General features: G+C 41.2%; 1 protein-coding gene and 1 pseudogene across 1 annotated transcript; one reads left to right on the top strand and one right to left on the bottom strand.

Annotated features, from left to right (window-relative positions):
• Nucleotides 1-3693: 3693 nt before the first annotated feature.
• Nucleotides 3694-7032, bottom strand: LOC139477878 (multiple epidermal growth factor-like domains protein 11; annotated as a pseudogene).
• Nucleotides 7033-11415: 4383 nt separating this feature from the next.
• On the top strand, nucleotides 11416-13222 carry LOC139477876 (clumping factor A-like). Its single transcript, XM_071260309.1, has 2 exons — nucleotides 11416-12436; nucleotides 13131-13222. Exons 1-2 carry the CDS (start codon nucleotides 11416-11418, stop codon nucleotides 13220-13222), a joined length of 1113 nt encoding a protein of 370 aa, XP_071116410.1.
• Nucleotides 13223-13532: the final 310 nt, after the last annotated feature.

Raw genomic sequence — 13532 nt, 5'->3', positions numbered from 1 at the left:
ATGTTCATCTCACCATCTATGTTCATCTCACATCTGTGTTCATCTCATCATCTATGTTCATCTCACATCTATGTTCATCTCATAATCTATGTCCATCTCACCATCTATGTTCATCTTATCATCTATGTTCATCTCATAATCTATGTTCATCTCACCATCTATGTTCATCTCACTATCTATGTTCATCTTATCATCTATGTTCATCTCACTATCTATGTTCATCTCACCATCTATGTTCATCTCACTATCTATGTTCATCTCACCATCTATGTTCATCTCATAATCTATGTTCATCTCACCATCTATGTTCATCTCACCATCTATGTTCATATCACCATTTATGTTCATCTTATCATCTATGTTCATCCCACATCTATGTCCATCTCACCATCTATGTTCATCTCACCATCTATGTTTATCTCACATCTATGTTCATCTCATAATCTATGTTCATCTCACCATCTATGTTCATCTCATAATCTATGTTCATCTCACCACCTATGTTCATCTCACATCTGTGTTTATCTCACCATCTCTGTTCATCTCACCATCTATGTTCATATCACCATCTATGTTCATGTTATCATCTATGTTCATGTTATCATCTATGTTCATCTCACCATCTATGTTCATCTCATAATCTATGTTCATCTCACCATCTATGTTCATCTTATCATCTATGTTCATCTTATCATCTATGTTCATCTCACCATCTATGTTCATCTTATCATCTATGTTCATCTCACCATCTATGTTCATCTTATCATCTATGTTCATCTCACCATCTATGTTCATCTCTCTATCTATGTTCATCTCACCATCTATGTTCATCTCACCATCTATGTTCATCTCACCATCTATGTTCATCTCACCATCTATGTTCATCTCACTATCTATGTTCATCTCACCATCTATGTTCATCTCACCATCTATGTTCATCTCACTATCTATGTTCATCTCACCATCTCTGTTCATCTCACTATCTATGTTCATCTCACCTTTTACGTTCATCTAGATCCGTGAATATTCTTCAGAATCTAGAATAGGTCTTCAACAACCCATGCTTGCCGTAAAAAGGCGACTTTGCTTGTCGTAACAGGCAACTAACGGGATCGGGATGTCAGGTTCGTTGACTTGGTTGATGTTTGTCATCGTATCCCAATTGTGAGGATCGATGTTCATGATGTCAATCACTGGATTGTTTGGTCCATACTGGATTATTTACAGACCACAGTCATATAGTGTGAATATTGTTGAGTGCGGCGTTAAACAACAAACAACAACAACAACGTTCATCTCATCTTCTATGTTCATTACGCTGTTTGTCGAAGTGAACACTCAAATGACAGTCGTGCATTTCATTCAAAGTATATATTTCTATAGGCGGATGGTTCAGCCATAAATCAGAGAGTGTGTTTTGTTGTTCCTGTGGTATCATCTATGAAAGATATTATCTTTTTCACGCTTCCATTGTGACCCAATGTTTGGCTCATACTGAAATACATGTACATTAACCATTGGTTTCACTTCTTGATATGTTGCCACTTTGAGATGGACTCATAAACCAGTGTTGGGAGACGTTATATATTCAAAAGTCAGATAAGCTGTAATCAAATATGCTCAACAACAAAAGTTCCTGCGACGCTAATATTTTAGTGTATCTTTCAAGTAAAGTTTGGTTTTCAATATTGTAGTACATGTATGGAATCAAGTCACAAAAACTGCTACAGAAAAGCATGCATTCCATGCATAAGTTGACTTTTATGCAAGCCCCATGCATTTCACTACGCAAGAATGGGTATAAAAACATGTGCGTTAAAGGGATTCCATATGCATTGTTTAGCATCGTGCTGACAACAACCACTCAGAAAACGACAAAATTACCCAATTATTCAACATTACGAAATGCCACGCCTGTCCGAAAATGAGCGTCTGCGAGCCATTGGTATGCTTGGAGCAGGATCGAGTCAACGTGATGTTGCAAGACAATTTATGGCGTTGTTTATGGCAACTTTGGCAACAGACGAATGCAGTCAGAGACCATCTTCTGAGTGGCAGGCCACGCGTAACCAATAATCGACAAGACAACTGGATTCGAACAACACACCTACGAAATCGATTCAAGCCAGCAACAGTGACTGCAAGAAGCATCCCTGGCCTTCGACGAATATCTTTGACTAATATAAGACTGTCGCCAGAAGACCCGCCAGACGTCCCATTTTGACAGGAAACCACCGTCAAGCACGTCTACAGTGGTGGAGACAACGTCTACGCTGGACGGCCATGCAGTGGGGACAAGTTCTATTCACTGACGAGTCTCGTTTTCACCTCAGCCACTGCGAGGGACGGATTCGACTGTATCGACGTCGAGGTGAACGTTACGTCAATCATTGTGTCATGGAAGAAGATTGGTTGAGGGAAATCTCAATGGACAGCGCTACCGCGACGAGATCATCGGCCCTGTTGATCTACCGTTTTTGCGTCGTCATGGCCCAGGCAGCACCTTTAAACATGACAACGCCCGGCTTCATATTGCTCTACTTGTCCATGACTCTCTTCAACAAAACAACACGAATGTCATCCCCTGGCCGGCTCGCTCCCCTGATCCCTCACCAATCGAGCACATGTGGGATGAGATGGATCGGCGCCTTCGATGTCAACCACGTTTTCCACAGACACTCCAGGAACTTTGAAACATGCTCCAGCAGATATGGACAGATATCCCACAGGACTTGTGCGACGCCTGGTCCATTCCATGAGACGAAGATGTTCATGTTTGTTTTTTGTGAAATCACACATTTTCTGAAGTCAGTGTGGCAAATTAAACCATTTGAACACTTACAGGAGTCTTTTATCTGTTGCAAACCGAAATTGTTGCAGATTTGGTAAGACAATAACTACATCTGTCTTGACATAAAACAGGTATATACGATGTAATCTTGACAGTTTGTCATCAAGTACCCAAGACATTAACTACATCTGTCTTGTCATAAAACAGGTATATACGATGTAATCTTGACAGTTTGTTATCAAGTACCTGAGACAATCACTACGCGTGTCTTGGTATAAAACAAGTATATACAATGTTAACTTGGCCAATCCTGGTTTCAGGAAGAGTGCCTCGTGTTTATTTGCACAACTTTACAGGTTGACTTCACAAATCTGAAGTTAACAATGAAACATTCAATTTAATGTTTGCGGTCAGATGTAACTGTAATTTGTTAATGTAATTCAGTATACTTTAAACTGAACATACATGTAAATTTGTATTCTGACAGAGTTGGAGGGGCGATATTCGTCTCCACAATAATATCGCCCTCATAAGACATGTGCCAACTTTGTACAGATGCGTGACTGGTATCACGAGTGGGGCAGTACACGCCCACCTTTCCGTTGACACCTGGTATCATCCCCATCTGATAGTGGTTGTGTCAGAAACACATGTTTATGATATTGTCAGAAGGATTAAGGACTTGAATGTTGAGGAAAGAAATTTTGAGGAAGAGTCGTGTAACGCTCTTTGCAATCTTCATTGAAAGCGCATTTGTAGCTACATTTATGTTCACCAGAAACACTGATGCAATGAAGAAACTTTATTCTCAATAGTTGTAAAGCATCTAATAGCAGAGGTCACATGTATACATGTTTCAAGGGCTGGCGAGTTGAAGTGGAAGTATTCTGTAAAATGAGTACTTATTGGGAGTCCTGCCTTGGTGACAGATATGTCACAACTGTTGTCGGGCCATCAACAAACACATCCCGGAGAAGGCGAGTGTACGATGAGTGGTCTTCAGGAGAAGCCCCGGATGTAGCATCCTCTTCTTCTTCTACATCACTGGACACAGGGAAGTACTCAGCAAGAGCCGGTATGGCGCCGGCTGCTACGCTTTCCTCCCCCGCCTCTTTCCCCTCCTCCTCTTTCTCCTCCTCCTCTTCTTTCTCCTCTTCCTCCTCTTCCCTCATCATGTTGTCTGGTACCCTCCTGGGAAGCTCCGGGTCCATGTCTTCATCGTGTATTTCGTAGTACCTGTGTAACACCTGGTATTGCACTGAAGGCAGATGCATCGGTCCATTGGGCATCCCAGCCTCTAATAGATGTCTTCTGTATAAAAGTATAAGTGAAATTATTATATTGTTTGCAGTGAGATCAAATGTACGGAAACCTAATGGTGCGACTTTGGTAGCATTATGATAATTCTTTAAAGTTAAAATGTCTTGTTATTTTAAAGTTATGCAAATAGTCAAAGTAACGAAAAAATAATCGAAAGTTTGAGAAAATTATATATATTAGGAGAAAATAATTCGAAATTTTAAAAGAAAAAGACATATAATTGATATAATGAGATATTTCGATTTAAAACGATAAAATTATGTTACAAACGTGGCACTAAAAAGTTTTGTACACTTCTCTTGCCAGTGACCTACAATGGGATGTGGCCTTTGTGAAAATCATTAAGTATCTGCATAGTTTCCCCAATGTAATCATGATCAGATGATCACATTAAAAAAAAGTATATTGAATTATTAGCAAAAATCATTTTTCACTTGTCGTCTAATAACTGTCCTATTCCATTAAGTAAGATCTCGCTTTTGTCAGGGATAGGCATGTCTGTTGCAGTCATATCTTTGATGCCAAAAATAATGTAGTAACATATAAATATAATATACCGTGCATCATCACAGTGACATTGTGACATAAGCTGATGCATTGCTGATATTAATGCCAGAGTACAACGTCATTGTATTCACTGGTAAGAGAACTTTAAAACGTCAACGCCAGAGACAAAATGTCAATTATCTGCCGAAGCAAATTGCATGGGCTGAGGAAGGCAAAATAGTAATAACACTTATATGATTGAACCACTAGTGATTGAACTAGTGATGTCTCCCGGCGAAGCTCAATTCTTTAGAGGTTGAAGCTTTTCAATCAGTGGACACTTTACCTTTCAACAACTCAATCTCAATCTCAGTGTTGAATATTATCAACCGATTTAGACGATATATATATATATATACTAACCTTTGTGTTGAAAGGCGTTTGCGGTAGCAAATATACTGTAGCAGAGATATGCCAAGCACAGATGCTAAAAGAATTCCGATAATGATACCACTTGTATTCGGTGCCTCTGAAAACATAATAAATAGAAAAAAATATGAGGCTTATTTATCATTAGGATTGACATTATCAATACGACATATGTGTATTTAACCACATTGTCAGATGTATAGGAAATGAAATTTTGATTAACCTGTTTACGACTATTAGACATAAGTAATATTTTCGTTTTATGAATATGTAAATACAAATATTTTTTGCTTGGCAACATATAGTGGCAAGAAAACATGAAACGGAAACTAACACAACTCCAAATGTCTGGTCAAAGCAGAAGTATCTTATTGTAGTGCTACCAGTAGAGCAGGATGTGGATAAGGTAGAGCAGGATATGCTTACCTTTTGCGCCCGGTGTCATGACTGATTTCTTTTACGCTCAATGAAACAGAAACATTAAGCTGTTTCTGTCTATCATTATTTAAATATACATTTGGGATAGCTGGAAAAACTGGAAAATAATACTCTGGTCACATATTTTGTTGTGTGTTTGAATATTCACCTGATTTACAAAGAGTAGCTTGACGGCATTCCTCTATGGAGCAGTTGCCTGTACAGGAGGGATCACACCCGCTGATAGTGCACCCCTTGATGCATGTTCCAGTCTTCTGATGACACACCCCGTCACGACACACTGCACAAGTCTGGTCACACACTTCCCCATACCAGCCCTGGCTGCATCCATGTGTACAGGATCCGGTGTTTGAGTGACAGGTGTGATTGAGGCACGTCTCAGAACACGGTGTACAGTTTTTCCCGAAATATCCAATCTTACATCCTTCAACACAAGTACCTGTCAGGTCGCACCTGTGGTTCAAACAGTTAGCGTCACATCGAGATGAACACGTGGGTCCGTACCATCCATCTACACAACCACGTGTACACTCGCCACTCTGGTTGTGAGAAGTCGGTGTACAAAAGTTGACAGTCTCCTTGTCAGTGCAATTCAGTGGACATATATTACTTATTGATATGCAATTTTCATTGCACGGCTCAATGCAGAACATTTCGTAAAATCTAGAAGAACACTCCTTCAAGCATTCACTGTCCCAACTTCCTGAACAGTTTGCACAGGAATGTTCACAGTCTCGACCAGCGTATGGAGGGTGACACTCCTCACATGTTCCTGTGATCCTGTGATCCTGTTGCAGGATCTACATCTGCTGGAGCACAGTCGACAGTCAGAACCGTAGTAGGAGTCGACACATCCAGACACACAGGAGGAACCCAGCTGACAGTATTCCTCCTCACACCCACCAGGACATAGTGTACACTTTTCTCCAGGGTTACGACAGTGTACGTTGCAACTTGTGCCTTGGAAGCCTGTAACACAGCCTTCAGAACATCGCTCAATCCCTGCATCTGTGGTTTCACATGTATAGTTTGGACAACCGCTGCTACACCTTAACCTGCACTCTTTGTCCGTATAGCCATCATAGCACGTGGTCAGACATCGCCCAGTCTTCTCGTCACAGTCGGAGCAATGATGATCGTCTTTGCATTTGGCAGCTGTGAAAAGATACTTTTTGTATATTCGTTTTCATATTCTGTTTTCATTGTATATTCATTCTCTACACATGGAATTAGAAATATATTTGAATTGCTTGTTCATGTATACTAACGGAAATAAATCATATTATGAAATGAAATAACGTCACGTTGCACCCCTTTATGTGAGGTAAGCTTCCGTGTGTTTTTCAAATCCAACGTACAAAGAAGGATGATATGCTTTTCTGATGGTTCATATCTGATTAATCGATTATAAAATATTGGTTCGTATTCAGACCAAGGAGATGAAGAAAGATGAGAGAAGATAGTAACCAACAAACAATGTATATTAGCGTACTGGAGATGTCAAGTTGTAGATTACCTTGTGTTTCAACAAACAAACAAGCAAACGCCAGGTACACAATAGCAGTCATTTGTTATCTTGAACATAAAGAAGCTTATACATGATGACACTCAACTGTATACGGGACATGTGGTCGGTGGAAGGGGGCAGTGGATACAGTGCACATATAACCATTTTCGATCACGTTACTGTCTTGAATGAACAAGTTTAGACGATGAACCTGTTGATGTCTTTCAGAGTGTTAGAGTGACATTGGTTGAATGCACAAACTGAAAAAGGGGACATCGAATTGAATAAACCCATTCTATCCCAGCCAGCTGCCCACATGACAAGCTTCAACGAACATAACCAACTCACCCACAATTTTCATGAAAAAAGTATATATTGCCTGAAATTTTGGAATCGGACATTTAAGTAGTAGGCATCCCCATGGGTACACAGTGAGCTCCCAACCTTGCGCATCTGATTCTTTATGCATACGAGTCATCATTTCTGCTTGACAAACATGGACATTTGACCAAGATGTTTTTTTAATTAAGCTTAAACATCGGTGATCTGATATTGCTCATGACAGCTTAACAGCCAATTCCCTTATACCCATATGCCAACATGAGGGTTTCACATAGATTTCTGACAAAAAAATACATTTCTAAACATGACACATCAGTGACAACAAAGATGTCTGAAACAATTCTCTATTTTGATTTGTATACTTGACTTGCCTTTGCATGTGTTATGGGTGCAATAGGTTGGGTAAAATGCTCTCAACCTTCACGAACACCAAGCAACACAAAAATACACCTCGTCATAAATATCGCACCACCCACTTTTTTTCACTAAGTATTACTGGATCTACAACCGCATAAAAATGGTGCTTAGAAAAGCACATTAAACTGTTTATATGGCCTCATGTGAGCGTTCAGTCAGACAATTGACAACTCAAGACCGAATTTGAGCACTACTTGAGGGTTGTAGCAAACTAAAGTTCACTAAAATCAACGTGAAATAAGGTGAAATATGTATGGCTGCCAGAGTCGTTACAACAGCCACAGAACACAGTTCACATTTCATTTATGTTGAACACACTAGTAAGGTCCACAATGACTGGCTAACTCAGTATCTGGTGTAACCGCCTCGCACTCGGATAACATGTACTACACGCCTCATGCTGGTCACCAGACGTCTGAATCTCTGTTGGGGGATCTGCTGCCACTCATCATGCAATGCATGGGTCAATTCCTGAAGGTTCTGAACTGGAGGATCCCTTGCTCTCACCCTACGTCCCAAAATGTCCCACAAATGCTCAATAGGATTAATGTCTGGACTTCTGGCAGGCCAGGGTAGTGTCTCAATGGCGCTGTGTTGGAGATGCTGAACAACAGCTCGAGCACGATGTGGTCTGGCATTATCGTCCTTGAAGACTGGACGTGTGGCGAGAGCATGGTTATCGAAATGAGGCACAACAGCACCGTCCAGGATCACGTTCTGGTACCTCTTTCCATTTAGTGTTCCGGGAACTGTGATGAGGTCAAGTTTACAATCGTAGGAACAACACCCCAACACCATGATCCACCCCCAAATGGAACATCAGCTTGAATGTTCCTCTGATCATATGCTGTGTCTCTCTGCCTCCAAAATCGCCCCCTCCCGTCAGTATGATGCAGCAAAAATCTGCTTTCATCGGACCAGTTGATCCTTCCCCATGTCCTCAGGTTCCAGCGAGCACGTGCTTGGCACCAGGTTAAACGGGCATGGCGGTGCTGATTTGTGAGGAGTGGACGTCTGATTGGTCGTCTTGCTCTCAATCCTGCAGAATTTAGGCGTTGTCTGATGGTCATGATGGACACTCTGTTGTATGGATGCCATCCATGTCGCAGCTGTGTACAATTTGACTTTGGGCTTCGTCTGGCTTGGCGTACGAGAGCACGATCTTCCCTGTCATTTATCTTCTGGGACGTCTAGACCTCGGTGCATCCTTCACTTCACCGGAAGCAGTATGCGTACGTATTAGCCTGCTGAAGACAGTGTGGTTAATGTTCAGTTGTGCTCCAATAGCACGACATGACATACCAGTCTGGTGCATACCAATAATTTGCCATCTTTGGTTCAGCGGCACTGGACGCTTGGGCATTTCACTGGTTTGTCAAAATAAAGCTTTATTTATGCCTAAAACCAAATTTTAACTGTGTCTGCCAACATAACATATGCCAAAAGAGGCTATGTGCATACTGTTTTTTAGCAAACCGACCCCCGGTACAAACATGCACGAGCAGCTCGGAAAAGGGTGTGTTTGGGATATTATGTTCACAGATGGTGTAGTATATGAAATATGTACTTGTGGTTTAAAAAACCGAAAATTCTATTTTCTACTTTTACTTTAAAATGTGTGGTGCGATATTTATGACGAGGTGTATAGTTGACAGTGACTAATAAAGACATGCTTAATGATATGATAGGAATCTTTCAATGGTACCTTGCTTATGTAAAGGATTTGTTGCTTTGTATCATGTGTTCCCGTGTTTCTTAACTCGAACACTTGACTTGCCTTTACATGTGTTCGTGACAGATGCCATAGGTGGGATAGTATGCCCTCAGCTTTTACGAACACCCGGTATCACACGGTGACAGATGAACTCATGCTTATGATATTGTTTGAATCTTACAATAAACTCTGCTTTTAGCAGCTATTTCCTGTGCTTATAGAAAGGGTTTGTTGCTTTAATTCATTGGTATTAATCTAATGAGCATAAGTAGAACTTTATTTTTACACGCAAATTTTTTTAGCAGGAACGAAAGTACTATATTTCGACATGCAAAAAACTATATCAGGAGCAAAAAATTACACTTCAAAAGACGTAAATAATGATAATTACCTTATGACTGGGAAAGCTGTTAGCGGCAGGTTCAGTGTAGTTGTGTTAGCCTGTGTACTGGTGTTATATGTAATCTCTACTCGGTGTAATTCACATCTCATATTCAGTGTCCTACTTTCGTCTTCCTCCTCGCTCCACGTGATACAAAGTCACACCAATGAGGACTGGATGCACCATACAGAAGAGACTTCGGACAAAACATCTGGGGATAAAAGGCTACGGTATACCATGGTTTTAAATAGAGTAAGCGAAACTAGGTAAATTAGAGTTTAGATATTATATTTTTGAATCATTTACATAAAAGCATATGCAAATAAAAGGTTGGGATGGGTAATGTTTTGGTCACCAGTTTGCTCAACCAGTCAAGGCACGGGTTCAATTCCCCACATAGGTACAATGTCCATCGGTTGTCTGCCCAAAAGATATTGGTAGAATAGTGCTAAAGCGGTATAAAACCATATGATACTTCATTTACTCAAAAGTGTTATACTAAGACTGATTAAAGATGTAAGCGACTCCCTATAAATTGCTAGGTTCTACATGCAGCGTGAAGTTCTCACATGTGCAATTTACTGATTAATTGATACCAGATATGAATAACCCTTTTATAATATGATTCTAGCATTTCTACTGATTCTATGATTTTACATGCTACATGTTTGGCAATAAGGTTCCTGGTTTCGTGGCCTTGTATAATAACTGAAGTTGGGCAGTGGCCATTATGATCATAACTAGTGTACCTCAACATAAAGTATGTCAAGTCGACAGATATATCATGAGGCCGTCGCGAGAGTGCACGGGCAAATGAAGTCGCCCAGTTTCATCATCAGCTCAGTAGCACATTTAATGCAGAGTCACAAATACTCATTCTGCGTTCTGCGTTCTTCTAAGCGACGGTGGGGTTGCCATAATACACTTTGGACATACATGGAGAGATGGACGTAGCTGGTGAGATGGGCATAGATGTTGAAAGACATATATGATAAGGTGAACATAGATGATACGATGAACATAGATTATAAGATGGACATAAATGTTGAGATTGGCATAGATGTTAAGATGGGCATAGATGATAAGTTGGATATAGATGTTGAGATGGACGGAGATGATAACATGGGCACAGATAGTGAGATGGACCTACTTGATGAGATGGACATAGATGGTAAGATGGACATAGATGGTGAGATGGACCTACATGATGAGATGGACATAGATGGTGAGATGGACCTACATGATGAGATGGCCATAGATGGTAAGATGGACATAGATGTGAGATGGACCTACATGATAAGATGGACATAGATGGTAAGATGGACCTACATGATGAGATGGACATAGATGGTAAGATGGACACAGATTGTGAGATGGGCATAGATGGTAAGATGGACCTACATGATGAGATGTACATAGATGGTAAGATGGACATAAATGTTGAGATGGACATAGATGGTAAGATGGACATAGATGGTGAGATGGACCTACATGATGAGATCGACATAGATGGTAAGATGGACCTACATGATGAGATGGACATAGATGGTAAGATGGACATAGATGGTGAGATGGACACAGATGGTTAGATGGACATAGATTGTGAGATGGACCTACATGATGAGATGGACATAGATGGTAAGATGGACCTACATGATGAGGTGTACATAGATGGTAAGATGGACCTACATGATGAGATGGACATAGATGGTAAGATGGACATAGATGGTGAGATGGACCTATATGATGAGATGGACATAGATGGTAAGATGGACATAGATGGTGAGATTGACATAGATGGTAAGATGGACCTACATGATGAGATGGACATAGATGGTGAGATGGACCTACATGATGAGATGGACACAGATGGTGAGATGGACATAGATGGTGAGATGGACCTACATGATGAGATGGACATAGATGGTAAGATGGACATAGATGGTGAGATGGACCTACATGATGAGATGGACACAGATGATGAGATGGACCTAAATAGTGAGATGGACATAGATGTTGAGATGGACCTGCATGATGAGATGGACACAAATGGTGAGATGGACCTAAATAGTGAGATGGACATAGATGGTGAGACGGACATAGATGGTAAGATGGACATAGATGGTGAAATTGACCTACATGATGAGATGGACATAGATGGCGAGATGGACCTAATTAGTGAGATGGACATAGATGGTGAGATGGACCTACATGATGAGATGGACATAAATGGTGAGACCGACATAGATGGTGAGATGGACCTACATGATGAGATGGACATAGATGGTAAGATGGACATAGATTGTGAGATTGACCTACATGATGAGATGGACACAGATGGTGAGATGCACCTAAATAGTGAGATGGACATAGATGGTGAGACGGACATAGATGGTGAGATGGACATAGATGATAAGATGGACATAGATGGTGAGATGGACCTTTATGGTGAGATGGACCTAAATGGTGAGATGGGCACAGATGATGAGATTGACACAGATGTTGAGATGGACGTATATGGTGAGATGGACCCAGATGATGAGATGGACACAGGTGATAAGATGGACATTGATAGTGAGACGAACATAGATGATAAGATGAACAAAGATAGTGAGATTACAACTATCCCGTTATAAACAGATTGACACAGAAACATCAGTAGAAACATCAAAAACACATAAGGTAAAGAGCGTCCAAGGTTTTGTGTGATGTCAACATATGTAGAGCGCAACCTGCTCCACTGGGTTACGTGCACGTGACAACCCTTTGCCACAAGCACCTGTCTGAAGGAGAACTGGATGCCCCGCAGACAACTGTTGTCACAGACATTGAGAAGGTTTGGGGTTAAGGAGGGTGATCAATCATCCTGTGCTGTCACGTCGTCATCGCAGGGAGCTTTTGGGGAGAAGTGGCTGGAACCTGAGGGCTGTCCACTTGTCGAATGAGAGCAGGTTCTTGTAGCGTGTTGTTCCGGTCCTACAACAAACACGCCCAGCTACGCACGTCCCACAGTCAACTATGGTGGGGGATGAGGCAGGATGTGGAGTTGCCTGTGTCAGGATTGTAAACTGGACATGGTCTCTGTGCAGAGGAATCTGACGGTTGACAGGAACAAGCCTCATATCCCGGATCGAGTGTAGGAGATTTTGATAAAACCACCCTCTGTCTACCAGGAACGTCTACGTGACATCACACCAGTCTTATAATATGATATGCGCTCATGCCATACTAACAACGGGTGGTTTCAGCATATATGAATTGTTTGTTACAACTGTGAACAGATGACTCATTTTGCTGTCCCTAGGTGGCTGGACATACGAGCACCTGGATGCAGATAGAGTAAAACTATTAAACGACTGGTTGGCAGATACATTCATGAACTTCTTCATAGAATAACGACGGGCCATATTACTACAGCCTGTTGTTGAAACTGGCTGTAACATAAAGACAAGCTTGCAAACCATGATCTGCAGAATTCATGTCGGTGGTAAAGGCCTCTGTACGTAACACTGTACACGTGGTCAAGTGACCTGACTGTACGTAACACTGTACACGTGATCAAGTGACCTGACTGTGCGTAACACTGTACACGTGGTCAAGTGACCTGACTGTACGTAACACTGTACACGTGGTCAAGTGACCTGATTGTACGTAACACTGTACACGTGGTCAAGTGACCTGACTGTACGTAACACTGTACACGTGA

This window comes from Haliotis cracherodii, unplaced genomic scaffold (genome assembly GCF_022045235.1).
Source record: "Haliotis cracherodii isolate W230 unplaced genomic scaffold, xgHalCrac1.p SCAF_37, whole genome shotgun sequence".
Lineage (NCBI taxonomy): Eukaryota > Metazoa > Mollusca > Gastropoda > Lepetellida > Haliotidae > Haliotis > Haliotis cracherodii.
This window is presented reverse-complemented; position numbering and strand designations above follow the sequence as displayed.